We start from the raw sequence: 18148 nt of genomic DNA on the forward strand, positions 1-18148 counted from the left end.
TAATCTTTTACGTTTATAGAAATGCTGAATTCGTAAGATTAATATATTGGACTATAAACTAAGTACAAAGAGTACAGAATATTCCTATAGGCAGAAAAAGCCTCTTGGACATTAATGCATCTATGGGCAAAAGAGAGTATGACAAAGCTTAATAGAAAATGTCACTTCAGTCCTCCAGCCACAGAAACTGCAGGTGAAATGGACTCAACGACATGGAGGGAAAGGAGCAACTCGCAAGTTGTTTTCACATTGGAATCACTTGGAGAAACAAAGATATTAAAGGCCTTTAAATAGACAATGAATATTATTTTGTCAATGATGTTGCTTTCTGCTTTATGTTTAAAGCTGCTATAAATCATAGAGAAATCACTGTTCTTATTTTTCTTCTTCCAGTCTACTAAAGATCTTTTAAAGAAAAATCTTTCACTGGAAACAATGACAAACCTGTAACTCGGGCTGGACTTATAGGCCCATTAACAGTAATCTGGGCTTTCTATAGCTCTCCATCAATTTAACATCCCAGCTTTAAACATTGTAAGAGCTGTGTTATGTGTGTTAGAAATGAAAAGTTGACAAGTTAAAAATACTCTCTGGCTCTGTAATGACTTTTCATTTTGCTCTTTTCATTCCAGTTGAATATTAGAGTTCTGTTTGCTTTCCAGTGGATTCCCACAGCTTTGTAGATAATCTTTGGCATGTGTCAATAATGGTAGCAAAACAGTTTTTGCAAAATCCAAATTACCCAAATTTAAAGTTTCTCACACCAATCAGTTTTCTCTGGATGTTTAATTGCCAATATTAGGATTCGAAAAAATAATTAACAACTTAAAATATTTATTCAACTTGATTTCATCTAAATGTTTAAAATGTGGTCTATTTTTTCCCCATCATCTCTTTTCCTGCTGTTGGCAGAAAAAGGAGAAGCATGGAATAGGACTGAAAATGGAAAGATGGTTCAGGAGATAAAATGTTAACTTTGATTATTTCTGGGTGATGGCAGTATTGGTGGTTCTAGCTATATTTTTAAAATTTCTTTTAGTATTTTCTACCAAAAGGAGTACGTCTGTAATAACCAGAAAAAAACCATATCTTTCAAAAGAGAAAGTTTCTCCCAAACATAATTTTGAAAGTAATTGAAAATGAACTAGGGCTTCTTAGAGTAATGGCTAATTCTCAGCCTTAGTGAAGAAGTGTACAAGATGAGCCTGGAACATCTTGCCATATCAAAAAGCCAGGGAGTTATCAAAGACTAATAAAGTTATGTCAGAATGACCCAGTAGCTAACTCTAAGACAGATTGCATTGGCCAAATATGGGGCAATTTGCACACCAATAAGAATAATAACTGCAATGAATTGAAAACTTCAAATATATTCAAATGTATGATTTTATGAAGATACTAAAAAAACAGAAGAGCATTGAGAAGAGTCATAGCAAGATCAATTTTAACTCAATTTAAAAGAGAACTCTCAGTCAGTTTGTATGAATTCTGGTCAGAAAAGTTAGACTGTGTAAAAATGGAACAAGATAGCTCTGTATATTAAGAATGCCCTGATATTGGATATTTTCATGTCAGCTCAGGAACAATTTTGAAGGAATGGTGTGGAAGAGGCATAAAAAGGATGCTTGATCTAACTAGCTCATAAAGATCTTTCAAACCTCAAGTTTCTATTATTCTTTGATATTTTTTCCCTTTGGTATAAAATCAAAACTTGTTTAGAAATTAACTAAAACACCCAGAAAGCCAAAACAAAACAATAAATACCATAAACAAAGTCTCCCATGGCCCCAGGAAAGCCTGATGCAGAGTCTATGTGGTTGGGTAAACAGATACTAAAAACAAAGAAAGAAACAAATAAACAAACAAAACCCCAAACCCCAGTAGTGTGCTGGGCCAGATCTTAAAAGCAAACATGGATGTTAATGAGATGGGCAATCATGAAACAATCCTGATGCTCTTAGAAAGAGCTGAGTTGTTCCTAAACTATTGGAACATGGTGGGTGTGTTGCAAAAGCCAAAGGCAAACAGAAGTTGTATTCTCATAGGGTCTTGCCATGCATTCTTCCTTTTGTCCCCATCCTGCCTTGAATCACTGTGTGCCCCGTAAATTCCAGTTTGTTATCAGTGACATCGCCAACCAGTTGAACAGCGGACTGGAGAACAGTGGGAGGAATTTTTGGCTGTTCATAATGACACCATTGAGAACCCTATAATCATTCAAAAATGGGCATTTTCTATTTTTATTTTTTATGGAAGCAAGCCAAGGTCCTAGAGGAGACATGGATTTTATCCCCAGTGTAAATTGGTCAAGGAATAAATCTGTTAACTGTCTCCCTCTAGGAGGGAGAATATTCTAGTGGTCTGATATCCCTACCCAAATTATAATTTTAGTTACATCAATATAAGGATGATGAGGAAACAAGATAATACCTTCAGCACACCTGGGTGGCCTCCTCTCAAATGGGCTGATGTTGGAAGAAGCCCAGGGATGTTGAATGAAATTGCCATATGCAGTTTATTCAGGAAGTTTTCTATAATGGCCAGTTAATTTTGACTCACATGTTAGTTTGTAGTTTAGAAGACGTCGGAGATAAATGGGTATGGCATAACAGCATTCAGAATGACCTCCGCAAAATGTGCTATAGGAATTTCTGTGTTGGGGCAGCATAAGCTTCTAGGAGACCACAAAGGTGGCCAGAATTGAGTCAGAGCTTGTCCTGAGATTGAGTTAGGCCATAAGTTTATTTAATCAACATTACCTGAATTTCTTCTGTGTGCCTGTCCCTTAAAAGCACCATCTGATTTATCCTCATATAACTGATTGGGATAAGTATTTGTATCCCCATTTTATAAGTGAGGAACCTAAGACTCAAAAGCAACTGGTCCAAACCACAGGGCCAATGTGGTATGAGCTGTAACTTGGACTGAAGCCCAACCCTGCTTCAAAGCCCCTACTCTTTACATTATGGCAAACTGCCTCTAAACTATGAATATATCATAGTTCATGTTGTGAAGGACTGACTTCTGTTACCATTTATCCAAGGACATACAACTGCCATGCTGCTACTTTCCTGGTGGCCTGTGTAAATATTCACAGAGATACCATATTTCCTATTAGGTACAAATTTATTGGCACCTAGTTAGGTACGTATTTCCCACTAGATGCCAATATTTTAAAACATTTTACTAAGAAACCTAAGTAAGATGACCTTTTTTGGTCTTAATATCATTGATATGAATATCTTAAGAACAGTATTCTAGCTTTTCAAAACATTCCTTTCAATGTGACAATAGTTCACTCCTCTTGAGGACTGTGTCTCATCCACAAATCCCTTTATAACTTCCATTATTTGAGCTATCAAATGACAATGATTTGAGACCCTTCCATGTTGCTGCAGGGGCATGTGGATATGTGGTTGTGTAGTGGGTTGAATGGTGTCCCCCAGATTCATATCTACCAGGAAACTCAGAATGAGGCCTTGTTTCAAGTAGCATCTTTGCAGATGTGATTAGTTAAGATGAGGTCATACTGGGTAGGGTGGGCCCTAAATCCAATGACTGACATTCTCATCAGAAGGGGAGAGGATACACAGAGATACACAGAGAAGGTAAAGATAGAGGTGGAGATTGGATTGATGCAGCTACAAGCCAAGGAAGGCCAAAGATTGCTGAGAGCCACCAGGAGGTAGGAATAGAGCAAGGAAGGATTCTTCCCTAGAGCCTTCAAGGGGAGCATGGCCTCCTGACACATTGATTTTGGGCTTCTAGCCTCCAGAACTGTGACAGAATAGATCTGTGTTGTTTTTAAGCCACCAAGTTTGTGGCAGTTTGTATGGCAGCCCTAGGAAACAGTGGTTTTAGCTGATTTTCCTTTCTACTGGTTTTACACTGGCAGAAAATACTTTAGCAATCACTACCATAAGTAAATTACATCTATAGGGGAAGTAATTAGAGTAGAACAACGTTACATTATTTTATATGGAGCCCTTCATACACATGGTTCCTGAAGCCGTTTTACTAAGTACCGTATTAAAGTGAAAATGACTGTGAAGCTATTATGCACCTTTCAATAGTGGACTCAGAGCATTAGGCTTGAACAGCTGTCATTATGGAAGAAACAGAAAGCCTTGAAATTAGAGTGATAATGTCCCACTGCTGTTGCTAAGTTTCATCCATTTTTAACTTCCAAAGAATAAGTGATCTGAGTCATACTAAGGTGTCACTTCTAAAAAGACAAGCCCAGAGTGAGGGGAAAAAAATAGAATATCCAACTCTTAACCCCAGTAGAGCACCAGAGAACTGACAAAATCTGAAAACACTCTTAAATCTGAAGTAAATTTAACTGAATGTATATGTATATCTTTTGTGTCTTTTAATATAGTAGCAGGTGGAAAAGAGTCACTAAGAGACTTTCCCAAAAAGGGAAGTGAGCAGTAGTCGTTCTATCCAGTGGGAGCTTGGCCCCACAGGGACCACACTGAACTGAGGAAACAACTCAAATCTTAGGGCTGTCCTTCCATGGGTGTGCAGTACTCTCCCTTGCCAGTTACATTATGTCTAGGTAAAGGACGTTTGGCAAAATCCAGAAAAGAGATGATAGCCCAGTTGTGCAAAAAAGAGTTAACATAGCACATGGATATCTTCAGAAGGCTAGCTTACAAGTTTGGCCCTTGGCTGGTATCTGGGAACTTGGACTTTGGGAAGGTTTCCACCATACCTAGGAATAATACGGATGGCTCACTACCTAAACTGTTTGTAGAAACAGTATGGATTATGCTGAACACCTGCTTTCCTTCTGGGAGTCTAGAATTTGGGTTCAGGCTAGGCAGAGGGTGCCTATGTGACCAGCGCCTAATAAAAGTCTCATGCAATGAGTTTCTAATGGTCTTCCTTGGAAGACAACATTTCACACATGTTGTCACAAATGATTGCTGGGGGAATTAAGCATGACTTGTGTGACTCCACAGGGAGGAGACCCTTGCAATCTTGCGCCTGGCCTCCCCTGGACTTGGCCCCATGCACCTTTTCCCTGTGCTGATTGTGCTTTGTGTCCTTTTTTCATAATGAATCTTAGCCATGAGTATGACCATGTGCTGAGTCCTGTGGATCCTCCTAATGGATCATTGAACCTGAGGGTGGTCTTGGGGACCCTGACATACCAGCTCCTCCACTATATCAGTTGACAGCTCCATCTCAGTGCTCCTCTTCACTCCCCACGAGCACCCTCAGATTACACAATGCTCAGCTGAAACTTAGCTAAGGAGAATTCACCCACTATATTATGAAAACTGAACAGGTTTTATTATTGCAGTCAAGTAAGAAAAGAGCAATACATTTTATTTTGAATATTTATTTAGTTTTTTTTTTTTTCACTCCTTGATCTGATTTTTCCTTCCTTTGGTGTCTGAGACAGGACCAAGTTGTAAGGGTACATTTTTTTTTTTAATTTGCAAAGTTTAAGTATGTTTATTTGCAGATGTAAAAACATTTCTGGCTGTCCTTCTGTTCCTGAATGCATCAAGCTTGTTCTTGCCTTAAGTTTTCATACCAGCAGTTCTTTCTGTCTGAGATGCTTTTCCCATAGCTGGCTCTGTCTTTTCAATGAACTCTCAAATTAACTGCCACCTCCTCAGAGAAGTCTTCCCTGACCACCCAACCTAAGTGACCCCCAGTCCACCCACAGATCACCCTGCTTTGGCTTCACCATAGCACTTATTTCCACCTCCTATTCTATTCATGCTTTATTTTGTTGTTGTTGTTGCTTAGTGAAAGCGTCCTCCCTCAAGAATGTAATTTCCACTTGAAAAAGTATTTTGTTTGATTTGATCAGCACTCTATTCTCAGTGCTAAAACAATGCCTGGAAGAAAAACTAGGCATTCAACAGATATTTTTGAATCAATGAATAATTAAATCAGTTGACTAAATAAGTGACATTTTGGAAATTGCATTTAACAGTTTTCAGGAGACTGGCCCAGTTTGCTTTTTTCTTTTTTCTGTTGCCACGTTCAGTGTATTCCCCATCAGGTTCTTTTTTTCACCGATGGGAAGACACTTTTTTTGTTCCACCAGGCCCCCAAGGCAGCCGGACAGGCAGATAGAGAAGCAACACCGTCAATCAGTGTCAGGTGTGCACTGTTCTCTTGACTTGAAAGGGCCAGCACTGTCATTTAAACATCATCCAATCTCTCTGCATCTTACAAAGTTTAACTTCTACAAAAGGCAAGGACGCAATTGCTATGGATTGTACCACGTGTATCAGCAGGGTAGATGTCATTAAGATTCATTTCCTCGCTTCTCCTGTTTAATTACTTCTAAGAAAGGCAAGTGGATTTCTCTTGTCTTCTTCAGTTTAGATTTATTGAATGTCTGAATCTCAGCCATATCTTGTTTGTCAGATATTTTGGCAGATAAAGCAGTAATGGGGTGCACAAAAGAAAGTCAGATTTCCATGGTAGCTACTCTACCCCTTTTCTCTCATCCTCATCTCCCATTCCAGCCTCTTCTGATATTGCACTACGCTTATTTTCGCTGGACCCTAATTATTTCCTCCTGTCCCTCCCTAACTGCAGGTCCAGAGCCAGGTTCAGCCTTCTGCAATTCTCTAGCAATGATACTCTGAAGCTCCTTTTCTACCAGAGTTTATACTTCGATTTCTCCAGCTCTCAACTTTACCTAAGGCCTTTATCTCCAGTGACTCAGGGACATTTGTACTTGGAGGTTCAACCTTTAACGCAATATGTCCAATGCTTAATCTATCACCTTCTCCCCAAAGCAGAAACTCCTTTCATTTTCCTGCTTCTGCTAATATATACATATATATTGTAAGAATAACAAATCTGAAATTATTTTGCCTCCACTATTAGTATACCCTTCACATTCAGTTAACATGAAACCATATTATTAGCTGTCTCCTCTTTACAAGCGTAGACTTACAGCACAACAGCCCAGGATTACTACACAACCTCCCAATTCAGGGGCTCTCAAAACGCCGTCCAGCCACCATTGCAGCAGAATTTGAATAGCTTGCTAAAATACAGATTCCCAGACACCAACTGAACCCCAACCGGCAGAATTAGAATTTCTGAGTGTGGGACCTAGACTTTTGCATTTTAACAAGTTCCCCGACATAATTCTTAAATTAGTTTTAGAACCCTTGGCATTCTCTCTCTTACCTCCTATCTTTGCAGATCCAAATTTCTCTGCATCAGTTTACACATAGTTTACATCAGGGCACACCTCTGTAAGGACTCTGACTTTATATCTAGTACATCTGCATACACTTAAGAATGTAAAATGGACCTTAGGGATCAGACCTCCCCCAATTAATAGAAGAGGAAACTAGGATCCAGAGAAATTTTCACCTATGGGGGTCACAGAGTAGGTAAAGTGGCGAAGGTTGGATTAGATCTTAAGTCTTGTGATTTCCAAGCCATGCAGAAAAGAGTTAACATAGCAGTCCTGACTGCTGTCCTTTGAAAGGACTGCTTGTAAGGTTGGCCCTTGGGTGGAATCTAGGAACTTCAACTTGGGAAGGGTTTCCACCACTCCCAGGACTGATAAGAGTAGCTCAGTATGCCTAAAATGTTTTTACAAACAATATGATCTAAAATTAACACCCGCTTTCCTTCCAGGAGTCTGGAATTTGGGTACATATCAAACAGAGGATGCTGTGTGATCATCCCCCAATGGAAAGCCTGGGCACTGAATCTTTAAGGAACGTCCCTGGTGGACAACATTTTGCACATTTTGTCACAACTCATTACTAAGGGAATTAAGTGCATTCTGAGGACTCTACTGGGAGAGGACTCTTGGAAACTTGCACCTAGTTTCCTTCAGATTTCTCCTCATGTGCCTTTTCCCTTTGTTGATTGTGCTTGGTATACTTTCCCTGTAATAAATCATAGCCATGAGTACGACTAAATGCTGAGTCCTGTGAACCTTCCTGGTGAACCATCAAGCATTGGGGTGGTCGTGGGGACCTTGTGACACACAAGCCAGTACTTCCCATAACTTATTTCACTACCCCTCTCGTAGGCTTATAGAAGAGACGGTAGGGGTAAGTCAAAACAGTATGGCCTTAAAAACGACGGCATGATTTAAATGCTGACTTAGCTGCTAAGCTCTATTACTTCTCTGAGTCATGGATTCGTCATTTATAAAATTGGGCCAATAATACTTACCGTGTAAGGTTTTTACAAAGATTTAGAGATAATAGTATAAGAGGTCCATAGTATACACCCTTTAAGGAGGAGCTATTATTTTCCTTTGAGTCTTTTGGATAAGACAGAATGATCAGAAGGAATTCTGTGAATCCAGTTTTACGTATCCATATATCTGTATAGCAGTGGAACTAATTATATGCACTAAAAGGTCCCAATCATGCTGGAACTTGTGAGCAAATTGTTTTTTTCCCAGGATCTGTGTAGAGCTCCTCTAACTAAGTACTTGCAGTGGGAATTGTTGTGTGGAGAGCAAGCACAGAAAAGAACATGTTTCTACCCATCCTTGGCTTTCAACCCATGCTTAGCTATTTGTCTCTTGCTTTTTGGGTCCTGCCCACTCCACTGATTTCTGGGCTCTAACCTCTGATTTCTGGGCTCTGGGCCAACCTGCACTCCTTAGCTCTTTACTGGATGCTCAGCTGTTCCTCTTCCAACCACTAGTTCACACGTAACTCATTCATCATCATTCACTTGATCCTATATAGAGGATCCCCACGGAAACTTCTTTCCTGGTTGTGTCCCCGGCTTTGGCTCTTAACCAGCTTGTAATAGTTGCTCTTGAATAAAGTATATTTCACTTTTGTGGAAATGGAATTATTAGACAAATATAATTCCAGTCAGTGGTAGCATATTTGGAAGAAAAACTCATTGATGTTTATTTATTCTTTTTGTCCCTTGCATCCAGAAGATGAAAACAACACTTCTTAATCCTAACATTGTCCCATCTGAGATAACATAACTAAAAGGTTTAAAGATGAGTTGTTTCAAATATCTTCAGCAATTCAAGTGAGGTGGACCATTTAGTATATACTAGGGTAGCCGCCATGAAAAGCAAACGGTGCCTGCAAGGAGTTACTTTATGGCATGCCATTTTCAGAAAATAATCATAAGTCTTTGATATCAAGGGCAAAATATTTAAACAAAGACATTTGCTCTGGATTTCTCAATCAGACATGATATAATGGTGAGAGCACTGCATGGGGAGTCAGGGGGCCTTTGTTTCAGCCTCTGTAGTATAGTGGTTAAGAGCCTTTTCCCACCTCCACTTTCATCTAGGTGGGGGTGGGGGGTGAGCTACTCGTACTTGCCAATAGAATGTGAGCGAAAGTGACTGCTGCTTCCTTGCTAAGGTGGCTTTGAAGCAAGTATCCTGTCTCCATGCTCTCTTCCTCCAGCTCCTGGCTGGATATTGGCACCCAGGATAACCTTGGAGGCCACGTGTTGAAGATGGTAGAGCCACTGTCATCTAGAGTCCCTGCATGGCCACATAAATAATCAGTCCTCCCATCTTCTCAATCAGAAACATTTGCGCTATGTTAAGCCATTGACATTTTGAGATTTTTGTGTTATAGTAGCTAGTATGTCCCTAATTAAGTTGTCTCACTTCTTTATGCCAATCTGTTTGGGTTGTTATAAGGATTAAATGAGTTAGAACAATGCCTGACACATAATAAACATTCAATAAGTGTTAGCTATTAATATCGCTACCTGCTCTGATGCTAACTGCTTATGGGTCATGGAACATGTCAATTTCCCTGGACCTCCATTTCTTCAAGGGTAAAACATAACAGTCAGGCTTGATGACTAAATTTCCCGAAGGTTGGAATTTTATAATCAGAAACCTCTTCAAATTGCGAAGAAAAAAATTTTTCTTAACTCATGTGAAGTGGCCAGAGGATGAAGGACATCAAGGAAAGTGGTCAGAGGATGAGGGACATTCAGAACATCAGTGAAAGAGGGAAAGAAGGAAAACAGAGAACAGTCCAAAGGATGCTGAGAGGGAAAACCATTATTTAAAGAGAAGCATATTTTCTTTTCGAAATTTGTCCATCAATTCTGAAATAAGCTTCAAAGAGAAGATTTACAAACCGGGCTGTGTCCGTGAGACTTTCATTCACACCCAAATGAATGTCTTGTGTGGTCAGAAAGCAGGGGTGTCCTCCCAGAAGTGCAAAACCTACAGTAAAAGAGAGAGAAAAAAAAGGCATTTTGAAAAAAAGAATTAACTTAGCAAACAAAATTATGAGGAATTGGCACTATCTCAACTGAAAAGTCAAAATCTTTCAATCTCACCAGCCTCTCTGATAGGAAATTCCCAGGGAGAGCAAACTGAGGAACCAGGAGAAGCAGGTGAAATTTTCTGTACCAGCACTTAACTCTCCTTCAGATGTGTGCCCACCTCTCCACCCTCTTGTTCAGAACCAGGCGATATGGGGCATTGTTCTCTTTTAGAGGCTATTCCTCCTTTTTATTCTTTAAAATACATAATGATGTCCACCAGGAAAATGGGCAAATAAACTGTAGTACTGCATATCATGGATTACAATGGAATATTACTCAGCAATAAAAAAAGAATGAACTACTAATATATGCAACATGGATGAATCTCACAAACATTATATTGAATAAAAGAAGCTAGACACAAAAGAGTAGATAATGTATAATTCCATTTACGTGAGACTCTAGAATGGGCCAAACTAACATAGAGTGGCAGAAATTAAAACTGTAGTTGCTTCTGGAGAGGGTGACTGGCTGGGAAGGAGCACTGATGAACTTTCTGGGGTAAGAGGAATGTTTTATACCTTCATAGAGTTTGTAGGTTACATACCCATATACATGGGAATATGTTTTCTTCAACACTTTTTGAACTGTAAAGTTAAGAGCTGTGCATTTTCCTATGTGTAAATTATACCTTGATTTTTAAAAAATTAAAAATAAAGTGAGCATTGAAATGGCAGTTTCAGGTCACTAAAAGTCAGCATGATCAAAGGGCCATTCAACTGTTTTATTTATCCTTCATCCAAGACAAGGCTAAGATCACTCACACATTACCCTCACTACTCTTCAATCCTCCATGGAATGTGAGATTACTGCAGACATCTGAGAAGATAAGGATGGCTCCTGCCCACCCCCTCACAACACATTCCTTTGGTCTGAGGAGGATGACGCAGAGAGGGGTCTACCCCAAACTCTGTGGGCACAAGCAGGGCCCTTTTATCACGTACCCTGGGCAAAATTATGTGAAATGGTGACATCCAATTAGAACTTTACTATTTTGTTGGGGAGAGGGTATAGCTCAGTGGTAGAGTGCGTGCTTAGCATGCATGAGGTCCTAGGTTCAATCCCCAGTACCTCCATCAAAAAGTAAACAAACAAACAAACCTAATTACCTCCCCCTGCCCCCCCAAAAGAACTTTACTATCTTATTTGAGACAGATTCAATAGGCAGGCTTTCTTAGATACACATGTAAAAGCAAATAAGTATAATTATAAGATAGAGACTTGTCTGAGGAATCTTGCAAACATTACTTTTTTCCTCCTTGTTGTAATATACCTAACTGATCTTTTGGGAAATATGCAACAGTCACACTTTTCTAATCGCACCTGTTTCCCATGAGAAAGGAGGAAATCATTAATCGCATGGTGAATTGGGGGATGAGGAATCTTAGACCCAGGAAGGAGAATTTGGCCCAAAGTTTCATGAAATAACCCACTGAAGGCTTAACACAATTTGAATAATGCAATTTGAATACAGACAGGTATTAAATGAGATCAACAAATCATTTTTGTTAAGTGTGAAAATGATATTGTAGCTATACAGGAAAATATTCTTATTTATTTGAAATATGCACACTGATGTATTGGGGATAAAATGTCATTATAGCCTTCATTTACTTTAAAATATTTCACTGACAAAAATGAATAGATAAATCAAAAAAGGCGACATATTAACAGTTGTTAGATTGATGTAAGGGGTACTGGTGTGTGTTCATTATGCTCATCTCCCTATTTTCTGTTCATTTGAAAACTTTCTTAAGCAAAAGTAAAACAAAAATATCCACAAGGAAGCAATTGTTCTCATTTCTGTTACTACATTAAAAAATAATTATATTCTACCTATTTAACACTTAAAAGTATTCCCTTAAATATGCCCAGACCAAATGGTTTTTAGCTAGAGGCCACTATGTTCCGACTCTAGAATGACTATAGTCACAGAGCACTAGCAGGTGGTGGCACTTCATAAAGGTTCTTCTGTTAAATCCTTCACTCAGACAAAGAGCATATTAGATATTATTATAAGAATTTTATGAGAAAACAAAATTATGGTTACCAGAGGGGAAGGGGGTGGGTAGGGGGATAATTGGGAGTTTGGGATTAGCAGACTATATACAGAACTACTATATACAGAATAGATAAACAGGGTCCTACTGTGTAGCACAGGGAACTATATTCAATACCTTGTAATAGCCTATAATGAAAAAGAATATATCTCTAAACATATATATAACTGAATCACTATGCTGTACACCAGAAATTAACACAACATTGTAAACCGACTATACTTCAATAAAAATTTTTTTAATTAAAAATTTAAAAAAAAGAATTTTATAGACAGGAGTTTTGAGAGTCAAAGAGTCTTAAAACTTGTTCAAGATTGTTTTTAAGAACCTAGAGCTTTACCAAAGGGGAGCCAGCCCCTGAGCCAACTTCCATTGGGATCTACAGAAACAGGATGACATAGTGGAACTGGACTCAGTCTTCATCTGGAAAATCAGTCAGTTTGCCTAGAGCCCTAAGATCCCTTGCAGATCTGAGGTGCTACATGACAGGTAGAGTCAGAGAACATGAAACACACCAACAGTCCTACTTGCTATGGATCCTGTAATAAAGTATCTGACTCAATTTATGATGTTTGATTGCTACCAGCTTCCAAGCCCATCATCACTCTCCCTTCTCCTTCTGCCCTATATCTGGGCAAGCTGATAAGAAGGTGCAGATGCTTCCTCCTTTGGCACTAGCGGGAGGTTCAAACTACACAAGTCCTTGCCTGTACATGGGAATCCTCACCCCAGTGCCCCCCGGCCCCAAGCACAATAAAAACCCAAGCTAATACCATTTCCTTGCTCTCTAATGCCACTTTTGGACCAACTTTGGAGCCAGCCCACCCTCCCCAGAAAGCCACATTATGTGAGTAATAAACCTTTTCATACCCTCTTGGTGCATGTGTGGTATCCTCACTGCCAACAATCAAACTAAATTTGGGTGGGAGGCACATCTTGTGTCTGTTGAGTGACTGCAACAGGTCTCAGCCTCACAGCATGGTTCTGAAATGTACTCATTCATTCTCAAGTATGTGTACATTGAATATGTTATATGTTAGATATTGACAAATACTATATGAAAAATAGAGCAGGGATGGGAGATAGGGACTGTATGGAATTGGAGCTGTCATTTTACCATGATCAAGGAAGCCACAGTGAAACATATCAGACAGTGGAAAGACCATATCCTGAGGTCCTGAGGAAGGGTCAGGACTGGTGGGTTCAAGGCACAAGAAATTTGGCTTGGAAGGTAGAGTGTGTGAGGAGGAGAGTACTAGGCAGTGAGGCTGCAGAAGGACGGTGGGGAGGAAGCAACAACTTTAACTTTTGTTGGAGTAAGATGGGAAGCCATGGTAGGATTGGAGCAGAGGATGACACGATTAGACTTATGTTTTAATAGAACATCCATAGTGGGGGAAGGCAGAAGCAGGGAGACCAGTCAGAAGACCATTGCAAAAATCTGGCTTAGAGTTGAGAGCTTGGACCAGCATGGTAGCAGCTGAAGCAATGAGAAAATGAATTCTTGATATATGTTGAAAGTAGAGCCAGCACTCAGTTGATAACCTTATGTCCTACCTCAATGAAAAAAATGGTAACAGCGACCTTGCAGATTCCATCACCCCATTTTCTCACCTGCCAGCATTCTACTTCCCTTCCTATTAAGCGTAGATGGACTTGCCATGCCCCATGTGTGCACTGGAAGCCATGCCCTACTCATGGACGTTACTCTAACAATTCTTCCCTTTCTCCCTTTCATTATCTGCATCTTGAGCAGGCTCTTCTCATTTTTTCATTCATTAATAAAACAATATGGAAATGTTAGCTATCTTGATTGTGGTGGTGGTTTCATCTATCATCATTGTGGTGTATACATCTATCAAAATTCATCAAAGTGTACATCTGAAATGTGTGTAGTTTACTGTACAGGAATCATACCACAATAAAGGTGTTAAAAAAATAAATAAAATAACAAATGCAAACTTTCTCTTGTGCCTACTTCCCCTGCCAGGTATCCATTTAAGTCTTTGCTTTCTTTGCAGCAAAACTCTTGTTTTTAGTTTCTCTCTCCAGTTCTTCTTGTCTCATTTCCCTCAAATCTATTTCTATAAGGCTTTGGCCCCCCAACACTGCACCAAAACTCCACTCACCAAGTTTACCAATGACCTTCACATTGCTACATCCAGTGGCCATTTCAGTTCTTATTTTTCTTGACTTTGCAGCATTTAACAAAGTTGTTCACCACTTCTCCCGATAAGCTTTCTTCACACACCATCCAGGACACCACTACTCCTTGCTCTTACATCTACCTTGGTAGTTGCTCCTTCTCAATCTCTATTGCTGGTTCCTTTTATTTTCCTTGACCTTTTAATGTTGATGTGCCCCACGGCTAGTCCTTGGTCCTCTTCCCTCCATCTGCACTCATTTCCTTTATAATTGTATCTGGTCCCATGGCCTTAAGTACCATCTGTATGCTGATGACTCTCAAGTATCTCTAGGCCAAATCTCACTCCAGTACTCCAAACTAATATCCAACTGCCTTTTCAACATCTTCGCTTGTGTATCTAATAGAAAGATCAAACTCAGTCCTTCCAAAACTCGTCCTGCCCAACCTGCTCTGTCCCGCTCCATCCTGCTCACAGTTGGTTAGACAGAAACCTTGAAGTCATCCTTGACACCTCTCTTTTACCTGATACATCAGGGATCTTGTTGACTCTCCCTTCAATTCATACCCCGCATCTGACCCTCTTACCCCTTCCTCTGCTACCACCCTGGCCCCAGGCTTTATGTACAGCGGCGACCTTCTGACAGCTTTTACTGCTTCTATCTTGTCTCTACCCCCAGCCCCCGCATTAGTCTCAACAGAGCAGAGAGACCCATTTAAAATGCGAGTTACAAAAATAATTTAAAAATAAAATAGTAATTGCAAAAATAAATAAATAAATAAATAAATAAATAAATAAATAAATAAATAAATGCAAGTTAGATCATCTCCCTCCAGTGTTCAAAACTCTCCAAAGATTCCTCCATTTTATGCAGAGTAAAAGGTGAAATTCAAATAACAGAGTACATGTTTTTCCCTCAGTTCCAGGCAGTCTCCTCCTTGCTGAGAGCACTTATCACCTTCCAACATACTATATCATCCACTTATTTATTATGTCTATTGTTTATTGTCTGTGCCAGCTAGAATGTCAGCTCCATGAAGGCAGGGATTTTTCTCTGTTTTGATCGCTGATACATCATTCTCAGGGACCTAGAATAAATACTGGTATATAGGAAGTAGTCAGCAAATACTTGTTGAACAAATGTCGGAAGGATTTTGACTCTAGAGGGAGGACCCATTCTTTTCACTTACGAACATCTCCTAATTTTGTTAATGGAATTTTCTATTCTGTGTAAAGTGAGCTAATGGAATTTAGTGATGATTATAATCACTCATCACTCTTGAGTACTTAATCTGTTTCTAAGCAGGGAAAATCACCCAAACAAATATGACTACTTACACAGTCATCGAGGAAGTATTCATCGTGTACCTACTATGTGCCTAGCACAGGGGTGAATGCCATTGAGGGTTTGGGGACTGTGGAGAAAGGTTTCAAACAAAGTTTAAGACCTCCTGGCAGATCTGCTCCAAGTCATAGTCTTACTTTGACTAGAAGTCATTTTGGTAACAACCCAGGATTAGTTTGTTGCCTTTTCATTTCTCTCTTTGTGCTGTAAAGATTCTCAACCAGCCTGAACTTACAAGGTAGGAGTAGGAAGAGGGGCTACAGAAAGTGTCCAGAAGTAGGAGTCAAAGCCTTCAACAGTTCTTGAAGGAGATTAAATGGAAGGACTTTACCTCCAAGAAGGGACTGCCTCTGCAGTTTTGGTCACTGATCAAAAAGAAGCCTCAGACCCCAGTCCAAAACACAGGTTAAGCATTCACCAGTTTATCAGACCTGGATGGCAATAAATGTTTCTGGAAGGTGTCAGAGATTCTGAGAAAGTCACCGGGAGCTGCCATTGCTGAGGAGAGGAGGGCAGAGGAACAGGTTTCTACTCTCTCTTCACTCTTCATCCACAGGAGTTTGTTTTTATCGATTTCATTTGTTTATACTTACACATCAGATCTTTTTGAACAAAGGATTTCATCTGTTAATATCTCAACTTCTGTCTGGGGAAATATAGTATACCTTATTTTGCTCTTTCTTTTCCTCACAGATCCTTGCAAGCTTTAGAAGAAGGGGTATAGATAGAATGCATGCGCTGGAAGTATCAGAGCTCTGAGGGCTCTTGCTGGTAGAACTAAGGCAGCTATTAACCTCTCTGTGCTGCTCTTTCATACCTGCGGAATAGTATCGTGGTTTTTATATTGCTGCCTTTGTAAAGATGATGCATTCTAAACAGTTTGCCAAGCACCCGCTTCTATTTCTCCTTGAAAGTCAAATACCAATGTTAAACAATGAAAAGAACCATCTCTTAGATTGCTCTGTGCATTTTTCTATCAGCTACTGCACTTACCGAGATTAGTAAAAATGTATTCCTCTATCTGCTCAATTAATTTGCAATAAAAGAATATAATCATCAGTAGACACACAGGAGAATTGTGCGGTTTGCCAGGCAGGCATGCACAAAGAGTGGGGGAGGAATGAATGAGCTACAACTACACACAGTGACATCGATACAGCTCACAAACATAATGCTGAGCGAAAGAAGCCAGACACAAAAGAGCATATGCTGAATGATTCCATTTCTATAAAGTTCGAAAACAGGCAAAAAGAATCTATGAGGTTAGAAGCCAGGATAATGGTTACCCTTGGGTGGGGGTAGTAGCGACTGGAAAGAGGTACAAGGGAGGGCTTCTGGGTGCTGTTAATATCCTGTTTCTCTATTTAGTATTAGTTACAAGCATGTATTCACTGGAATAATTCATTGAACTGTATACTTAATGATTTGTGCACTTTTCAGTAGGTGCCTTACACTTAAATAAAAATACTACAAGAGCAATCAATATGGCTTTATTTGGATGGAGAATTTTATTTTGTCCCCTGAGATAAGTAGACATGCTGCTGTATCTTTGCAACTCAGGCTTGGGATGAAATCCTCAAGGACTGTCCTTTGAGGAACACCCCATCCCAGAGGCTGGCACAAATCAGGGGTAGTGATAGACAGTTTTAATCACATCCTAGTTTCATTCTAAATACCAAGGTAACAGGTTTTGATGAAAAATTGTGCCAATGGACAACTATTAAGATGCACATGTACACAATAAAAATGTTCTGCCCTGTTTTGGGTTGAGCTTTACCATTTCTGTAAGCATTTAAATTGGCTGCTTACTCTGACTGATTCTCCTACTGTTGAGTTTGGCAGGATGCCACATGCAACTAGACCCATGGGTATTTATTGGGGATAATGATGAATACTCTGTGAACCATAACTTTTATGGTCATATGTTCCTTTTTCTCGTGTATTTGTTGTTGTCGTTTGTAATTTTGTGCAGATTTCAGAGCATGTCTTTATGGAAAACCGTCATTTAACAAAATGCTTAATGCCACCTGTAGAAACAATATTACTGGAATAAAACATGTCCATGTGCGAATTAAATTAGATACTTTAAAAATACATTTAACAATGGCTTCCAATCCTGGGTCTGCCATTTATTAGCTAGCTATATGTCTGTGAGCCACCTGCTGAACCTATTTCAGCCTATTTTCCTCAGTGGTCTCACCCTCATAGAGGGGGAGATTGGCATGAGGATTAAGTGAGATAATCTATGTAATTAATGTAGAGCACTTGGTACAGGGTCTGCACCCAAAAGCTTATTAAATCTTTACTCTTGGTTT

The 18148-nt window shown here is 39.6% G+C and overlaps 1 protein-coding gene and 1 long non-coding RNA gene across 3 annotated transcripts in view; one reads left to right on the plus strand and one right to left on the minus strand.

Annotated features, from left to right (window-relative positions):
- Positions 1-18148, plus strand: part of LOC135320279 (uncharacterized) — a 150725-nt gene that overhangs the window by 124499 nt on the left and 8078 nt on the right. The window contains exon 4 of one of the 2 annotated variants that reach the window (XR_010379531.1): positions 171-309. The exons of the other annotated variant lie outside the window; for it this stretch is intronic. This is a non-coding gene — a long non-coding RNA (uncharacterized LOC135320279). Of the gene's footprint in view, positions 1-170; positions 310-18148 lie in introns of those variants that run through there. 2 annotated transcript variants of the gene reach the window in all.
- OTC (ornithine transcarbamylase) overlaps positions 1-18148 on the minus strand; it is a 55521-nt gene that overhangs the window by 21938 nt on the left and 15435 nt on the right. Inside the window, exon 4 of the mRNA XM_010992828.3 lies at positions 10093-10180. Coding sequence (XP_010991130.3) covers positions 10093-10180 — 88 coding nt within the window. The remainder of the gene's footprint in view (positions 1-10092; positions 10181-18148) is intronic.

Source organism: Camelus dromedarius, chromosome X, assembly GCF_036321535.1.
Source record: "Camelus dromedarius isolate mCamDro1 chromosome X, mCamDro1.pat, whole genome shotgun sequence".
In the NCBI taxonomy this organism is placed as follows: Eukaryota; Metazoa; Chordata; class Mammalia; order Artiodactyla; family Camelidae; genus Camelus; species Camelus dromedarius.